Source organism: Cebus imitator, unplaced genomic scaffold, assembly GCF_001604975.1.
Source record: "Cebus imitator isolate Cc_AM_T3 unplaced genomic scaffold, Cebus_imitator-1.0 Scaffold446, whole genome shotgun sequence".
Lineage (NCBI taxonomy): Eukaryota > Metazoa > Chordata > Mammalia > Primates > Cebidae > Cebus > Cebus imitator.
In genome coordinates this window covers 86,226-104,286 of record NW_016107761.1, presented here as the reverse complement: position 1 = coordinate 104,286, position 18,061 = coordinate 86,226, and the positions used below count along the sequence as shown (strand labels likewise).

The window sequence follows — 18,061 nt, the reverse complement described above, 5'->3', positions numbered from 1 at the left end:
TTTGATTTCCCTGCACAGTTGGGTCCCACTGTGGTCCTCACACCTGGATGCATTGTTCAAGCAGAGTTTGGATGGTGATTTGCCTGAGATATTCTAGGGGGACTTTAAGTTCAGATGGGCAGGCTCTTCATATGCCCTGCAAATCATCTTCCAATCCTTCATTTCCATGACTGGTTATTTTTCCCTCTTTAGTATGGTCCTTGGAAGCTCATGGGTCAGGAAAATAAAAACCAGACATGGGTGAGTGAGTTCATTCTGCTGGGGATTTCCAGTGATTGGGGCATTCAGGTCTCCCTCTTTGTCCTGATCCTGGCCATGTATTTGGTTACTATTGTAGGAAACACCCTCATTCTCCTTCTTATCAGACTGGACAGCAGGCTTCATACCCCCATGTACTTCTTCCTTAGTGTTCTGTCATTTGTAGACTTTTGTTACACAAACAGTATTATCCCACAAATGCTGGCCCACTTGATCTCAGCTCGAAAGTCCATCCCATTCTACAGTTGTGTGCTCCAGCTCTATGTTTCTTTGGGATTGTGTGGGTCTGAGTTCTTCCTGTTGCAGGCCATGGCCTATGACCACTACATGGCCATGTGCCACCCACTATACTACACGGTCATCATGCACGGGGAGCTGTGCCTGGGGCTGGCGGCTGGCTGCCTGGTGGCTGGCTTCTCAAATTCACTGATGGAAGCAATAATCACCTTCCAGCTTCCCCTGTGTCACAATGTTATTAATCACTTTGTCTGTGAGACCTTAGCAGTGCTACAGCTCACTTGTGTAGACATCTCCTTCAACAAGGTCACAGTAGCCATCTCTGGATTTCTGGTGATCATGCTTCCCTGTTCCCTGGTCCTATTCTCCTATGCTTACATAATTGCTGCCATTTTGCACATTCATTCTACTCAGGGATGCTGCAAAGTCTTTGGGACCTGTGCCTCTCACCTCACTGTGGTTTGCATGTGCTTTGGAGCTACCATCTTCACCTACCTGGTGCCACAGTTGGCCTCTTTGGCAGAGGAGGAAAAATGATTGCTCTCTTTTATGGGGTGGTGCCACTCATGTTGAACCCCTTGATCCACAGCTTGAGAAATAAGGAAGTTATGGCTGCTCTCCGGAAAGTTTTAGAAAGACGCAGATAAAAGGTCATGACTCTAAGAACCTCTTGTTATCTATCATCAGAACCAAAAAGGAGATCAGATCATTGTAGACAGAACTCCCACACTTACACTAAAAGAAGCCTATTATGGTCAAATCTTTGCATTCAAACAAAGTATTCCTCCAAACGCTTAATACATTTTTTTTTATGTAGGCCAATACTTGAAAATATACATGTTAGGGATCAATGAGATAGCTTCTTTGTAGACATCTTCTCTCAGATATTCAGTGATTTGGGGGCCTTATCTGCCCATTTTTGGTTTTATCAGTGTGTCAATGTATAAAGGAATGATCCCCAGCTTCATCAGGCAGACCTAACTCCTGATCCTTGTTCTGTCTCTCACTACCTGTGCTCTCTGGCAAGTTATTGAAATAACATATGCGTTAGTTTTCTTCTTTGTTAGATAAGAAAATTGTACCTAGCTTCCAGAGTGGAAGCTACTTTTAATGTGATATTGATGGAAAGACTTTCCTCATGAAACAAACAATAAGGATAGGGAAAACTTATTAATGCATTTATTTCAATGGAGTCAGACTGTGAGAGGCGGAAAATGTGAAGAAATCCTGGTCTAAATAAAATAGACATTAATTTAGAGTTAGGCTAGGTAAGCCTGCCTAACTTGAAGTTGTAAGAATTGAGGCTTGTTCTGCTCATAATACACTATTCTAAGTATGTAACTTCTACCTCATAGTTCAAGAAATGGCTTGAATTTCAGCCAACACATTCACATGCTGAATAAAGAAGAGGCTGGGTGGGGTGGCTCATGCCTGGAATCCCAGCACTTTGGAAGGCTAAGGTGGGGGGAATCACTTGAAGCCAGGAGTTCGAGATCAACCTGGCCAACATGGTGAAACTCTGCCTCTATTAAAAATACAAAAATTAGCCAGACGTGGTGGTGCATGCCTGTAGTAGCTACTTGGGAGGTTGAGGCAGGAGAATTGCTTAAAACCCGAGAGGCAGAAGTTGCAGTGAGCTGAAATAAAGAAAATAAAGAAAAGAGGAAGGAGCATACCCACTTCCTTTAGAGACCTTATTAAAAACTCACACAAAAAATGCTGCATAAATTCTACTGGCTGATTAAAACTTAGTTACTTGGCCACTCAAAGGTGACAATGTAATTGTTAGTAATCATGTGCCTAAAAAACAATCAGAGCTTCTGATATTAAGAAGGAAAGGGAGAATAAATATTGATGGATCTAATAATTTGTGACCATAGTACTTGCAAGAAAATTAAGCACATCTACTTAATGAAAGATGAGGTGATAGGACAGCAGACTGAGATACAAAAGGATCTAAGGATTACAGGTAAAGTAGGGACATACACACACAAACTATTTCAGATTTTAAAAGGGCATTGAAGCAATAAACAGAAAAAAATAATAATATGTTAACAGTAATCTGTTGTTTGGAATCCAAAACTGATACAGACAAAAAAAAAAAAAGATACAACATATGGATAATTGGTATTTCTGATGAAAAGACTGAATAAAAAATACTTTTTACTTTTAACTATAATTAATAAAAACATCATTTAAATAAAGGAAGCATTTGTTATTTAGATGAAAGAGCCTTGCCAGTTACCTGAAAATTAAAGGAGAGTAAAAATATTTATAGATATATTGGTAAAAATGACTGAATTTCAAGTATAATGAAGGGATCAGAAATATTTAGAAAACAAAACAGAAAAGTCACTTAGAAAAACGTTAAGTGCATTGATTTTCTAGTGCTCTATAACAAATTGTAATAAATTTATAAGCTTAAAAGAACACAAATTTATTATCTTAACATTCCTGTTGGTGAGAAACATAGCTGGATTCTCAGCTCAGGGTCTCACTAGGCTCAAATCAAGGTGTCAGCTGGGGTTGTGATCTCATTTGGGACCCAGGATCCTCTCTCAAACTCAGCAGTTGTTGGAAGAATTCATTTTCTTGCATGTATGTGACTGAGGTATCCAATACCTTGCTTGTTGCTGGCTGGTGACTCCTCTAAGCTCCTGGAGGCCACCCTCAAGTCCACATGGCCCACTCCTCTCACTACATGGTAGCTTGCTGTGTCAAGAATGACAGGAGAATCTCTGTCGTGTCAAATCTCTCTGATGGCTAAGAAAGTCTGGACACTTTTGAAGTCCCCACTTGATTAGGCCAGGCTCACTCAGGATAACCTCCCTTTTGTGTAAATCCAGTTCAGCTGATTAATTACATCTTCAAATTCTGTTTTTCCATATACTGTAACATTATCACAGGGAAATCCCATCATATGTCACAAGTCCTGCTCATATTGAAGGGGAGAGTATTGTACAGGGCATGTACACCAAGAACTGAGACTCTTGGGGGCCAGATTGGAATTCAGCCTATGACAGCTATAATGGGTCTTTGAAATATTAATGATAGGGATGATAATATCTTTCTACAGAATCCTGAGCATACAAATTGTTAAATAAAAATTGCATACCTATTTAAGCCATCATTCATTTTTAAAGGTGACAGAAATATACATTTACATATGTAAAAATTCGACAAATTTATTACCCATATACCCTTCACGATGACTATAAAAGCTCTAACAAAAATGTAGAAACAACTTTCAAAGGCTTAAAATAAAATGCTGGGAGGCATGCAAGTTAAGTTGTGATAGGACAGGCAACAAACTAACCCCTTTTAAGTAGATAATTGAGTTTTTTAAAAGGCTGCAAATTGGTAAGGCAGCCACTCCAGCTCAATCACAAAAAATGGCAAGCTGCAACTTGACTAACTGGCCACGTGGGTGTTCAAACCAGCCAATGAGGCAGTAGGAGAAGGACACGAGTCTCACTCTGGCCTGTGCAGAACTATAGTCCCTGCCACTGCCTCACTCCTGTGCTCTGTGCTGCAAGCCAGAGCATTTTTCTACACTTAAAATGCCACCAGAAGTTGGAAGTTCAGTTGGATACACCCCTTCAGACAGGGGTTGGGGGTGGACAGTTGTAGTGGAAGCTTTCATTTCCATCAACTTCTCTTAGCATTTCTCAAAGAGATGGAAGGTCTTCTTCAAAGAGATGGAAGGTATATTCCCATGCCACTGTCACCTTCCAGCAAAGTGTCACAGATGTGCTCTATCATGCTGGCTGTCATGTATGGTGGAGGTCTTATCAGTAGTATCCTGGAGAATAATTCGGCAGTCGTTTGGTCATGATTGTTGGTGTTGTCTGTCAGGCTGTGGCTTGGTTGTGGCTTCTCTCTGTAACATTATACAGGAACTTTACTTGGGTATTGGAATCATTGGCGGTCTTGGGCTTTCCTTTAATTGAACCTAGCTCTGCCCATGATTGGCAAGCGTTTCTGTATGACGTGACCATTGGCCAACAGACTGGCCACAGCAGGCAGCCTCTCTACCCTGACTTCCTCGATCAGGCTTTCTTTGGTATCTATGAATGGAAAGGAAACTTCCTAATTCTTGGTGGCTTCCTACTAAACTGCTGTGTAGCTGGAGACCCTATGTGGCCAATAAGGTCCAAGCCAACAAAGGCAGGAAAAGAGGTCTAAAGAATTCCTTCGGGAAGCTGAAAAATCTGATGCAAAAAAGGTGCAGGTGATGCAAATACAGATCTTACTGGAGGACACCCCAAAGAGAAGAAATGATCAGTCTTCCAAACAATTAATACATTCCTGGACTTATCCCTATTTACTCAGAGAGGTTTTTTGTTGTACTTCTCTGGAAATGTGCTCACATTTTTCTGGACTCTTTACACCTTTGGCCTTTCTGAGTAATTATGGCAAGAATCAGTATCATTCCAGGAGAAGTCTGCCTTTCTTCTTTCCCTTCTGGCTTTTGTTGACATACAGCAAGGCCTTCTCTGGGACTTGCAGCCTCCACAAAGTGGATAAGGCCTCAAGTTCTAAAGTTCAGTATTTATTTGCTGCTTCTATTATTGTAAATGGAATGTGTCATTTACTAACACCTTTATCTACCAGCTGTATTGAGTTCTGTGTCCCTGTGAGATCCTTTGGATTTACCTTTGTGGCTCAGTTCCATATTGTTTGAAACACTGATGGACTTCATTGGACCCAGAGGCTCTCCAGCACTGTGGGTTTGGTTACCATTGTGGGATGCTACTTTATCCTCCTGGGGCCACCACTTTTAGGTCATCTCAATGACATATGGAGATTACAAATAGACATATGGGCATATGGCATAATCTTAATTATTGCAGGTGTCTAGTTCTTCATTGCTGGGTGATAGGTATCAATTATCAACTTTTGGTAAAAGAACAGAAAGCAGAGGAGGAGCAGGAAAAGGAAAGAAAGAAGAGCAGCATAGATATTACTGAGAAGCTTGAAGAAGTTACTGAAGCAGAAGAATCCCCCAACTAGAAAGGCACAGAAGGAGGCCTCAAAGAAGAGGAGAGTCCACCCTATATTTATATGGCTAAAGGGTAAATGGAACAGTTCATGACCCAAGATATCTGAAAATATTCTACTGGCCTGGAATATACCAGTGGTGCTCAATGCAGATAATAGACATTTTTGTGGAAACCATACCAGGTGTCCACTGATGGAATTTTTGTTTCACTCCTTACCAATAGCTTAAATTTAAAATGCCATATACTTTGGGGAGAGTGTGGTTGATGGTAAAGAATGAGGGAAGGAAGTAGGTTTTGTTTTGTTTGTTTTAATCTTAGCTTTTAACAGTGTCATGAAGATTTTAACATGTGCCTTATGTTTTAGTTTTTAGAAATCTTTAGATAACTTTTAAAACAATTCTGCTGGATTCATGTACGTTGAGTGTTGTGTTAAAAAGAAAAATAATTAACTTGTTTGAGTTGAATTTAAAATTTAAAAGTAATCTTTCTTCCTTTGTGATGTATTGTCAGATATTGTCACTGGAAGATTTATGAATAGAAATACTGGTCGAAAGTTGGGGCTTTTATAAAATGCTGATGCATATATTTTTCCAGCATCAATAGTTTTCTTTGCATATGGTTCTGCTATCTATATATTTAGAAAATTTGAAGCATAAAACTTTGGAAGCATCTTGGCTATCCTAGCCACATTGCACTTGTTGACACTTCTTGGGTACCATTTCTTGGGATACTTATGATAAGCCAAGTAAGCACTTGAGGGTTGTTTTCATTAAATTACTACTTTGTTCCCCTGTTAAAAGACAGATTTTGAATAGTAATAAATTATTGCCTCTGCTGAAATCACTTGGTGTTATTTTTCTCACTGTAAAGGTTAGTATTAAAATTTTCTAAACTACGTATTTGTGCCTTCTTACTAAATACAGCACATCCAATTAAATGTAAACATATTTCAAACATCAGTTGAATTCAGCTTCGGTGTTCCCAAAACCTTGGTTTAATGATGACACTATTGGAATTTCTTTTTTTCTCAAAGTTTTCTCCTTCGAGTCACAAAATTCTCATTTATATCTGCTTCTAGCTTAGAGCTGTGTGTGAGATATACTCCCTGTGTGTTTAGTGGGTTTTTTTTGTTTTGTTTTGTTTTTAGTTTCAATCTTTGCAAATTAAAGAGGTCCAGAAAAATGTAGCACCAAGCAAACCAATAAAGATACAATTATGAGGGAAACTACTAAGCGTGCCTAGTTTTAATGAGTATTTTTTTCTTTTTTCTGAGAAGTCCTTAAAGAAAATTGTGGTATACTTAGAATTATTGGACACATACTTACTCTCCACACAAACCTAAAAATGGTGTGACCCTTTTCACTCACTTGAAAAGTAGAGAAATGGTTTTCACATTAGGTTAGGAGAGGGGGTGGACCAAAATGAAAACTAAGTATTTCTTGTATTCAAGGCATTTAAAATATCCCTGTAATTGACAGAATGAACATATTAGAACAAGACCTTGTGTAAGAGGCTGACTTTTCCAAATAAATTTCTTTTATGGAAAAAAAGTACATTTCTCTCTGTTGAAAGGAAAGAAATAAAAGCCAGAGTGATAACGACAAAATTAAGCTGCCACCCACAGGGGATGAAGACTTGGATAGAGCCCAGAGTCAACAAGTAAGTTTTAATTAGGTCTGATTAGCCACTTCCCTCTAGGAGGCCATCCCGAACAATTTCTTCCTGCTTCACAACCCTGTTTATTTGAGGCTCAGCAGGAAGTTCATACTTTACAGGTGGTCTTTTTTCATCTTGGGTTTTATCTCCATTTGGCTTACACATCTGAGCAAATTACTAACCTCCTGTGATTCCAAAATCAACCCCAAAGAGATCTTACAAAGTTATTTTTGTGAAAATGTGATTAAATAATATGCAGCAAAAACAGTAGGGAGCAAAGATTTATAGAGTTGTATCAGATATTTAATAGATAAAAATATTTCTATTTTTATAAAATTTTGATGTTTAAAGTATTTCTAAACTTGTAAAGCTTAGTTATTCATTATTTTACACTCTAAATAAATGTTTATTTTCACACAAACTTTGTGTATTGTTTTATGTTCTTTTTCCTAAAGGGTACCTCATAAATTGTCTGTTTCCTACCCCACAAAACCTAAATGTATCTTTGCCTGAATTATTTAAATTATAAATTTTCATTTTCTCCTGGATCATTTCCATAAACACAAATTTGATATGCCTTTGCCACCTGCAGGAAAAAAGAACCTCCTTAAGACCACATCATGCCTACCACTCGAGAATAAATCCTTTTTAAATTAAAATAATAGACCACATCATGCATTACTTTACAGACGTGGTCCCATTTCACTATGCTCCTTTACATAGAGATTCCCTGAAGGAATTAACTGCACCTTTCATTCCCATGGTCTCCCCTTCAATCACTCCTCAGTCTAAACTAGGATTTCTCTCCATTCTTCCAAAATCACTAGTGTAGAAATCACTAGAATTTTTCATGTTGCTAAAGCCAATGGTCAATTTCAGTGCTCATTTCGCTCAGCCTCTCTAGCAGCATATGATACGGTTGATCCGACATTCTCCTTGCATTCCTGTTACCTCATTAGAAACTTCTCAGACTCCGTGAAGAAGCCAAATTCTCTTTTAGATGTCCATTTGTTAGATGTTTCAGGATTCAAATACAATCTCAATTCCAAGTACACTAATACCTAAGTTGATCTCCTCTAAATTTAAAATATCTATAAACTCTAAGGACTCCCAAATTATACACACCCAGCACTGCTCCAGTACCCAACCGCCTGCTTGATAACTCTATTTAGATTTTCACATATCCAAGCAAGTTTCTACTTCTACTAACCCCACCAAAATATTCCTCTTTATTATCTTAATTTATGGGATCATAATTGTTATGCCCTTCTTCCTCCCTTTTCCTCATTACATATTCAATCCATAATAAGCAAATCCTATTGGTTCCACATTCAAAACATTGATTTTTTAAAATTATACTTTAAGTTCCAGGATACACGTGCAGATCTTGATTTTAGAAGCTGTATAGAATTATGAAAAGAATACCGACCTGAAAAAATTAAAGAGCTTCCTAGGGGAAAAAAAATCTCTTTTTCAGTGTTTGAATCTCATCTTTCATGACAGGTAATTTTTGACTGAGTGCTGGACACTGTGTTTGGAAAACTGCAGGGATAATTAGAGGGTCTACATCATGTTGTCCTCCTCAAGAAAGGATTTATTTGACGTCAATCAGGCAATTATCTAGCGGCTACTTGATGGAGTATTTTTATTTTTGTAATTTCTCCTTACTCCTAAAGAACACTTTAGAAATCCCTGCTGACCATAGAGATGTTTAGAAAAGGTCTGTTCCTTAATGAGCCCTGACATGTAGCTGTTGCTCTCTCAGTTCTTTGAGTCTACCATAAGTTCTGCCCATTTTTTTTAGTCTCTTGACTACTGTTATGCAGTAACATTGCTCTTAAGGCATTTTTCAGTTTTATAATTCATGCTAAAAACAATTCCAAAGAAACACAGACATTGACACGATCACATGTAACCATAAAATAACTGATTAACATATTGTTGGAGAATATTATCAAAAATCTGGAGTCTACTAAAAATAATCAAATAGTGTTTTTTAATTTAAATTTTTTAAAGTAAAATGAATAGGCTCAATAGCAGACTAGAGAGAACTGCAGGGGATTTGTGAAGTAGAAGAGAAGTCAGTAGAAAATAACCTGATCCAGGGGAGAAATAAGAAAAGAAAAAACATTTTAAAGAGCATTTGTGATTTATGGCATATGTTAAAAAGGTTTAACATTTGGATCATGATGAAAAGATCTAACCTACTTGTAATTGCAGACTTAAACTGAAAGAATAAAGAGAATGGGAAAAATAAATTTGTAAGACATAGTGGTTGATCATTTTTAAAAGTTTAATAAAGTCATCAAAACAGATGCATGAAGTATTTCAAATCTCAAACAGGAAAAATACAATGGAAACATACTTAGGTAGATCAGAGAAAAGTGCTGCAAACCAAAGGTAACACAATTTTTCTTTTTAAAGTAGTCAGAGAAAAAAATAAATTTGTCTTTAAAGAACCAAGATAGAAGCAAAATCTTTTGCCCCCTGAAAGAGGATCAGAAATCTCTCTGCTCCTGCCACAAGCCTTGCAAACAAAATCAACATTTTTTTTTTTTTTTTTACTTCTGGGGAAAGGTCAGAAAGCCTTCATGCCACTTGTCTAGACAAAAGTGAGTTGCCACTGAGGGAAAAGTAGAAGGAAAAGTAGTTTACTCTTAGAGAAGAGACAGAAATCCACTGAAGCTAGGAACCTGCCCTTCTATCAGAAGTCTGCTAGGAAAAGAGGAGAAACTCCCACCCATGACCAGTCACAGATAAAAAGTAGAGTCTGGCTGCCATGACTGGTGACATGAGGTAGGAACACTAATTCCCAGGTCTCAGGTTTATAGGGCCTGACTAGGATGGAGGCTGGATAAGGGAATAGAATATTGTGGAAAAAGTAGGATATTGTGTAATAAGGGAGTTGATTTATCAAGATAATATAATAACTTTAATAATCTAATAACAGCACTACAAATACAGAAAAAAATAAATAAATAGACAAACCTATCATTATTAGTGGAGATGTCAACATAATTTTCTCCATATTTGATAGGTCAAGTAAACAAAAAGAAAGTCAGCAAATATATGGAAGATCTGAACAACACCATCAACCAAATTAACCTAATTGACATTTTTATAACGTCTACTCAGCAACAGAAGAATACAAATGTCAACACATTTGAAATTGAAATTATACAGAATAGTTCATTTTAACGTAAGGATATTAAATTAGAAATAAGGAAAATGATATTAAATTAGAAATAAGAAATGAGGAATAAACAAAATGTATGACAATTACACTCTATACTTCTAAATAATAAATAAGTCAAAGAAATCATAAAGGAAATTAGAAGTAAGGTAAAACTCTGATTCATTGATTTGAGACACTTCTAACATAAGAATTTTTCTCTAAGCTCTATTTTTTCTTCAATTTGAAATTTTTTTTCTAATTTTCTTTATGATTTCTTTGACTTAGAAGTATAGATTTTTCCAGAGGTTTTTGTTTATTCCTCATTTCATGAAATCACAGAGATAGCTTTTCTTTGCTAGACGGCTACTTAAGAGTTCTGCAGGCTACAGAAGTGATTTTTAGTAAACTAGAGCTTTGTCCCAGAATGTGAACTATTGGTCAACTGTTCACACGGGCAGCTGACAGTGACAACCAACCTATCATGATAAATTTACTTAGTTAACAAATTGACATAAGTATTTAAAACAAAAACTTTCACTTAACTTTTACTAAAATGTAGTAATACCAGTCTCCTTTGGGTATCAATATCGCATTTGGAGCACTTACATGATCATCCTGTTTTAAGTAAGGCAAAGACTGAAGAATATTTGAAAGTCTATACATAGAGATTTAACTGCAGTACATTTTTCTCTTCATCTGTCAAAAAAATGTGTGGTCACAACTGGACTTTTTTTTTCCCCTATGGACCTAATAGCATATAAAACAAGATTGCCACAATGGGCAAATGGAAATTTCTCTTGGATCCCACAAGAGAGCTGAGCTGCCATTTTTGAGGTTTTTTTTTTTCTCTCTTGGGTCTTGGCAGACATGTAGGGAAAGTCCTGGTATTCTATAAAGCCCTCAGAATCCAAAGGTCTTCACAGTTCAGTGTGCCTAAATCACTGTCATGTTCAGCAGGAAGGTGATGGGCACCCTGGTCCCAGGGTGCTGGAAGAGCCAGCCTGATGCCACATCAGGTACAGATGTGGTCCTGGTGCCTTGGGCTCTCCTGTCACCTTATTCTGGCTTTCAGCTCGAAAGCAGTGGGGTAATCTGTACCCATTCACTCCTTCTAGGTTTAGGAAGTGGGTTCCTCACATCTGTTCAATACCTGAATCTTTTTCTTCTACTTCTTCCTGTTTTAGAATCAGCGAAGGCTTTGTTTTCACATTTCACCCTATCAGAGGCTGCTGTGCTGAGGTGAGTGCTCCCTCTCAGAGCATTGCTTTCTTGCTATTCAGGCAGCCCTGTTGCAGGCTCCTACAACACAGCAACATTTAAACTCTAAAATGTTTAATGTTTCTCTGTTCTACCCACTCTCAATTCCTAGCAGTCAGTCTGGATGATATTCTTGTCTCCTGAAATCTAAGTGCAGCCAGTTATGCAGTGAGCTGAGGGAGCAGGCTCCCCTTGCCACTTTTGAGACGTCTCTTGGTGCAGGGTCAAAAATAAGTGCTCCAGATTATAACGCCAGACTTTAGATCTTTACCACTGACCCAAAGACCTGATATCCCTGTCCTGCCACCACTGTGTCTTCCTGGCAACTTGTTTGTGTTGCTGGCTACAAAAACTGCTGCTGTCTTGGCAGGGGCAGAGGTTAAATGTCCATCAAATTCAAATTGCTTGAAACCTACTTATTTATAGAACCCTGACAAAATTGGAGAAAAGTGCATAGCAGCAGGCATAAGAAACAAAGATGTTTGATTCTAGACCAGTGTTAAATCTGCTGTGAGGGGTAACATGTTTGAGTAGGCTTAATGGAGTAAAAACTATTATAAGTAAAAAGGCTCTACATATTTTGCAGTAAGATGGTACATAAAAATAACAGTATGCAATAATTAGTGCCTATGTACCTTCATTTAGTTGATGAGAAATAAGGAATTCTTTGTCTTGCAGAGCTTCCTCTAGAAGTGAAAACTTAAGTAACTTGTGAACAAGTATAGCTAAGTATGTCCATCTTTGTTTCTTTGACAACTGTTATAAGCTAGAATGATTTTTCTCTTCTTTGTGTCTTTCTTTCCTCCCTCCCTTCCTTCCTTCCCCTTCCTTTCCTTTCCTTCCTTCCTTTCTTCCTTCCTTCCTTCCTCTGACAGTCTCACTCTGTTGCCCAGGCTGGAGCGTAGAGGCGTGGTCTCAGCTTACTGTAACCTCTGCCTCCCAAGTTCAAGTGATTCTCCTGTCTCAGCCTCCTGAGTAGCTGTGACTACAGCAGCTGCCACCATGCCCAGCTAATTTTTTGTATTTTTAGTAGAGACAAGGTATCACCATGTTGGCCAGGCTGATCTCGAACTCCTGACCTCATGGTCTGCCTGCCTCTGCCTCCCAAACCACTGGGATTACAGGTGTGAGCCACTGCACCCAGCCCTTTGTGTGTATCTTTAAGTGTCTGCTATGAAGATGCTTTCTAATAGGTCTATGAATCTCTGGTTTGGCAACCCTCTCCTATCCTAACCCATCTTTCCACATCAAAAACAAGAATATAATAAGAGGATGTTGTCATCTTGCTCGCAAATAGTGATTACTTATTGTCTGTACTTCAGGGTAATTCTTCAATGCCTCACTCTTCCATGATCTGGTCCATGACAAAAGTCTCTCTCTCTGTCTCTCTCTCTCTCTCCCTCCCTCCATCCATTTCTTTTCTGCTCATTCACGCACTACAATTTGTCCACTCACACAGCAATTATGAGTTGCTTTCCTGAAAATTTCAAGCTGTTTCATATCTCTGTGCACTTGTTCACTCCAATTCATCTGCCAAAAATGCCTTTTCCTCTCCCTAATTTATATTTAAAAGCATATCCAATCATGATCTATTCTCTGATACACTTACCAAGCATTTCTACACATTCATTTCTGTTTTGTGTGCCTGATTGAATACGTACTTGTGTCATATTGCTTTCTTTTTAAAAATTGGGTTCATTTCTAATAGTCTCAGCTTATAACAAAATTTCAGCAAGATTAAAGAGCATTTCCTAAAATAGTCAGAAATTTTAAATGTAAAATATAGTAGTAAGTCCAAAATGTGATATTCTTCATTTGTGTATTTCACTCTAGTGGTTACGGGCGTGCCTTTGTAGTCAGACCTGGGCTTTACAATTCTGATTTTATCACTGTCTAACTTGGAAATGTTATTTAATCTAGCTAAAGCACAGTGTCTTCTTTGAAATAAGAATAAGAATGTCTAGTTAGCATTCTTTTGTGGATTAAATGGGATATTGCATGAAAAGAACTTCCCAGCACCTATGAATACTCGTTAAATTATTATTAGAGTATTTTCTGAACTGTAATAGTAGACAGTAAAGATAGTAAGACAGTAAATGATGCCATCTAACTAAACACCTTAGTAAATGGCATCACCTCTAGGTAATAACTCCTATATTTGAGATTCCTCCATGATTTCTTTCATTCTCTCAACTTCCATATCCAATCCACCAATTACTGTTAAAGATTCTACTTCTAATGTGTATCTTAAATCCACCTCTCTGAAGCCACAGTGTCTAAGTTCACTGTTCACTATCACCTGGTCTGAGTAGCCTGCACTAGTTTCATAGCTCACAGCTCACACTCTTGCCTCCAAGGTGTCCATGGTGTCCACTTTGCAATGACAGAGTTATCTTTCCATTGCATAAATCGTATCATCCCCATTCACCTTTCATCTTTTGATTGTTTCCCACTGCTTTTAGACCACGATTCAGAACCCTGATAACCTGTGGGGATCTGCACCCTCTGGCTCTGCCTTCCTGCCCTCTTCCTTGGCTCCTTTCCCATCCATCACAGCACAGCCATGGTACCTCCTTCAGCACGGCTCCCCCTCACCGTAGCCCTTCAAAGGGCTGGGGTCCTGGAATCTTTCCCAGCCTTAATATCACCTTCTCAAAGGTCACAGGGACTTTTCCTGGTTACTTTAGCATTATTTTCTGTTTGCTAACCTTTATAGAAAATATTTCAAATTTTACAGTGCATCTCTTTGTTTTCTTATTTTTAAAAATCTCCACTCAGTGACCCCCACCTTCACTCCCAAGAACGTCCAATTCCCTGAGTGAGGCCCATGTTTATTTCGCTCATGGCTTTGCTCAGTTCATGACAGCTCCTCCGCTTCCTCCTGTTAGTGTATTCTTAACTTCATTACCGCTCTAATATGGGATAGGAGCCCCTTTCATGATGATTGCCATTAGTTTATATAAAATTTCACTTACATTAGCTCATTTGGATTTTGATCCTCAATGAAATAAGCTGAATAAATATTAATACTCACATCTACAAAAGAGGAAACTGAATCTCAGAGAGGGTAAGATTTCAAGGTTATAGCACATCCGTGGCAGACCTTAGGTTTGAATGAAGTCCAGGAGATCTTTAACACTGAAAAGCCCAACTCTCCACTACTCACTTTCTCATGTACCTCATGAGAAAGGTTAGTGACAGCTACTCTCTATCTCCAGGGATGGCAGAAGAAAATACAGCATGTGAAGGATAAAGGAGTTGTAAGGAAGAACTTCCAGAGCTCTGGGTAGGTGGTAAGACAGGAAGAGCAGGAGTATCTTTTGGAATTGGCAATTGTAAGGTGTCAGACAGTGCAAGACATTAGAAAGAGCATGGGCTTTAGACTGAGACTTGAATGTGATTCCGGCCCTGCTACCAGCAAGAACTTGGTCAGTTACTTAATTTCTCTCCAAGACATGATTTCTTCATCATTAAAATAAACTTTTCCTTCCTTCCTTTCTTCCTTCCTTCTTTCTCTCTCTCTCTCTTTCTTTCTTTCTTTCTCTCTCTCTCTCTCTCTTTCTTTCTTTCTTTCTTTCTTTTCTTCCTTCCTTCCTTCCTTCTTTCTTGTCTTTCTTTTTCTCTTCTTTCCCTTCCTTTCCTTTTCCTTTCCCTCCCCACTCCCCTCGCCTCCCCTCTCCTCTCCTTTCCTCTCCTTCTTTTTTTTTTTTTTTTTTTTTTTTTGAGACGGAGTTTCACTCATGTTACCCGGGCTGGAGTGCAACGGCACAACCTCGGCTCACCGCAACCTCCGCCTCCTGGGTTCAGGCAATTCTCCTGTCTCAGCCTCCTGAGTAGCTGGGATTACAGGCACGCACCACCATGTCCAGCTAATGTTTTGTATTTTCAGTAGAGACGGGGTTTCACCATGTTGACCAGGATGGTCTCGATCTCTTGACCTCGTGATCCACCCGCCTCAGACTCCCAATCCTTCTTTTTTTTTGAGATGGAGTCTTACTGTTGACCCCCAGGCTGGAGTGCAATGGCATGATCTCAGACTGCAAACTCCGCCACCCAGGTTCATGCAGGGATTACAGGCATGAGCCATAGCACCCGGCCAAAACAGATATAACACACACACACACACACACACACACACACACACACACACACGGCAATGTGGAAACTAAATTATGTTGTGCGCATCACATACCTCATTCATGTTCTGACCTATAATATGTATTAATAAATGATAACCATTACTGATAGAGAAGCCAAGAATGGAAAAATATAGCTGGACCATGGAGTCTGATCAAATGATTTTTCCTCCCCAGGATAAATAAGCCCTGTGTCTCCCATATGGAAGTGGAGAACCAGACACAGGTCACCAAGTTCATTCTGGTGGGATTCCCCGGGAGCTTCAGCATGCGGGCAGCCATGTTTCTGATGTTCCTGGTGTCCTATATTCTGACAGTGGCTGAAAACGTGATCATCATCCTATTGGTGCAGCAAAATCGAGCACTGCACAAGCCTATGTACTTTTTCCTGGCCAACCTCTCCTTCTTGGAGACCTGGTACATCTCTGTGACCGTGCCCAAGTTACTGTTTAGTTTTTGGTCTGTGAACAACAGCATCTCTTTCACACTCTGTATGATACAACTGTACTTCTTCATTGCACTCATGTGCACAGAATGTGTGCTCCTGGCCGCCATGGCCTATGATCGGTACGTGGCCATCTGTCGCCCACTCCACTACCCAACCATAATGAGCCATGGGCTCTGCTTCTGCCTTGCCCTTGGTTCCTGGGCCGCTGGCTTTGGCATCTCCTTGGCGAAGATCTATTTCATCTCCCACCTCAGCTTCTGTGGTCCCAATATCATCAACCACTTCTTCTGTGACATCTCTCCAGTACTTAATCTCTCCTGCACAGACATGTCCATAGCTGAGTTGGTGGACTTTATCCTGGCACTGGTCGTCTTCCTCTTCCCACTCTTTATTACTGTCTTGTCCTACGGATGCATTCTGGCCACCATCTTACGCATGCCCACAGGAAAGCAGAAAGCGTTCTCCACTTGTGCCTCCCACCTTGTGGTGGTCACCATTTTCTATTCAGCCACTATTTTCATGTATGCTCGACCTCGAGCCATCCATGCCTTCAACATGAACAAAACTATTTCCATCTTCTATGCCATTGTCACTCCTGCTCTCAACCCTTTCATTTATTGCCTAAGAAACCGAGAGGTCAAGGAAGCTCTGAAGAAACTAGCACATTGCTAGACCATCAGATCTGACTAGTCAATTACAGTTGCTTAGAAAGAAAGGGCTGAGTGGGTGCCTATATGCCTTCCTCCATCCCTTCTCCTTTAATGATTCATTTGGAACACTGTCCATATTAATACGACATCACCATATCTATATCAATCTCAGGCTCTTTGGTGTCTCCATCAGGGCATATGATGAGTGTTCTAAGTTCATATGCCTTGTAGAGAGCTAGAGAAAGTAATTTTCAATGGTTGCGACCCCAAATAGGGTTTCTAAGACTGTGACTAAATTTATAACTGAGTTAGTAGGAAGAGAGATGGTGATGGATGAATTAGAGGTTTTTGAATCTGCCGTACACTAATAGCTCTGGGGCCAACAAAATGGGTGATAACTTCCTGATTTCCCATCTTTCTAAGACAGAGGTAGCAACTCCCTCAACAATCCCATTCTTGGTGTTGTGCTGGGAGTGAATTTTGGTGGCAGAGACTGCTTCTTGAGTTTTTGCAACACTTTCTGCAAACACTTACTAACCTGTGTTAAATCCCTTTCTGTTTAAACTAGAGTGCTTTCTTTTATCTGTAAGTGAATTGCACCTTATGCGATTGTGTTTTGTCTTCTGATATAACTTACACAGTTGCCTTTTATTGAATTTCATATTTCCCTTTCAGATCCTACAATTTATCTTTTAGTGGATGAATATCATCAAGTATATCAATTGCTGAATAATAATTGCCCTCATTACTTCTCTTTTCTTTTGATCTTGATGTTCTCTTGCTCCTCTCTCTTTCTCTCTCTCTCTCTGTCTCTCTTACTCTCTTTTAACTTCTCTTGGTTTTCCACTATCTCCACACTCATCTCAGAAACAAGAAAGAAGCTTAGTTTCAGGAACTGACAGATTTTCATTCCATGACATAGTGATTCTCAACTCTCCTTATTTATTTGTCTAACACCCTCTACACACACACTAGACCTTATTGATCAAATGTGCTTTACACCCATAGAAGGTACATAGATATGCTCACTCCTGGTTCATAGTTTTGCCAATGCCAAAGGGAGATCTGTTTTTAAGCTGTATTCAACATAGCGGGCCGACATCAGTGGGAATTTAATTCTTTTATTGTAACAGTTTTAAACAGGAGAGTTTATTGCATTTATAACATCTTTTAGCTACCACACTTTCAAGAATGCTTTCTCTTTCTTCTTAATTAAGAAATATTATCAGGATTATTTGTTC

At 39.0% G+C, this 18,061-nt stretch overlaps 2 protein-coding genes across 2 annotated transcripts; both read left to right on the top strand.

The window, feature by feature from the left end:
* The first annotated feature begins 210 nt into the window (after positions 1–210).
* LOC108291101 (olfactory receptor-like protein OLF3) lies at positions 211–1,032 on the top strand. Its single transcript, XM_017511282.2, has one exon. It carries the CDS (start codon positions 211–213, stop codon positions 1,030–1,032), a length of 822 nt encoding a protein of 273 aa, XP_017366771.2.
* Positions 1,033–11,270: 10,238 nt separating this feature from the next.
* Positions 11,271–17,215, top strand: LOC108291093 (olfactory receptor 6B1). The gene is made up of 2 exons (XM_017511274.1): positions 11,271–11,568; positions 15,900–17,215. The coding sequence occupies exons 1-2, from the start codon at positions 11,276–11,278 to the stop codon at positions 16,840–16,842; spliced, it is 1,236 nt and encodes a 411-aa protein (XP_017366763.1). The 5' UTR covers positions 11,271–11,275; the 3' UTR covers positions 16,843–17,215.
* The last annotated feature ends 846 nt before the right edge of the window (positions 17,216–18,061 follow it).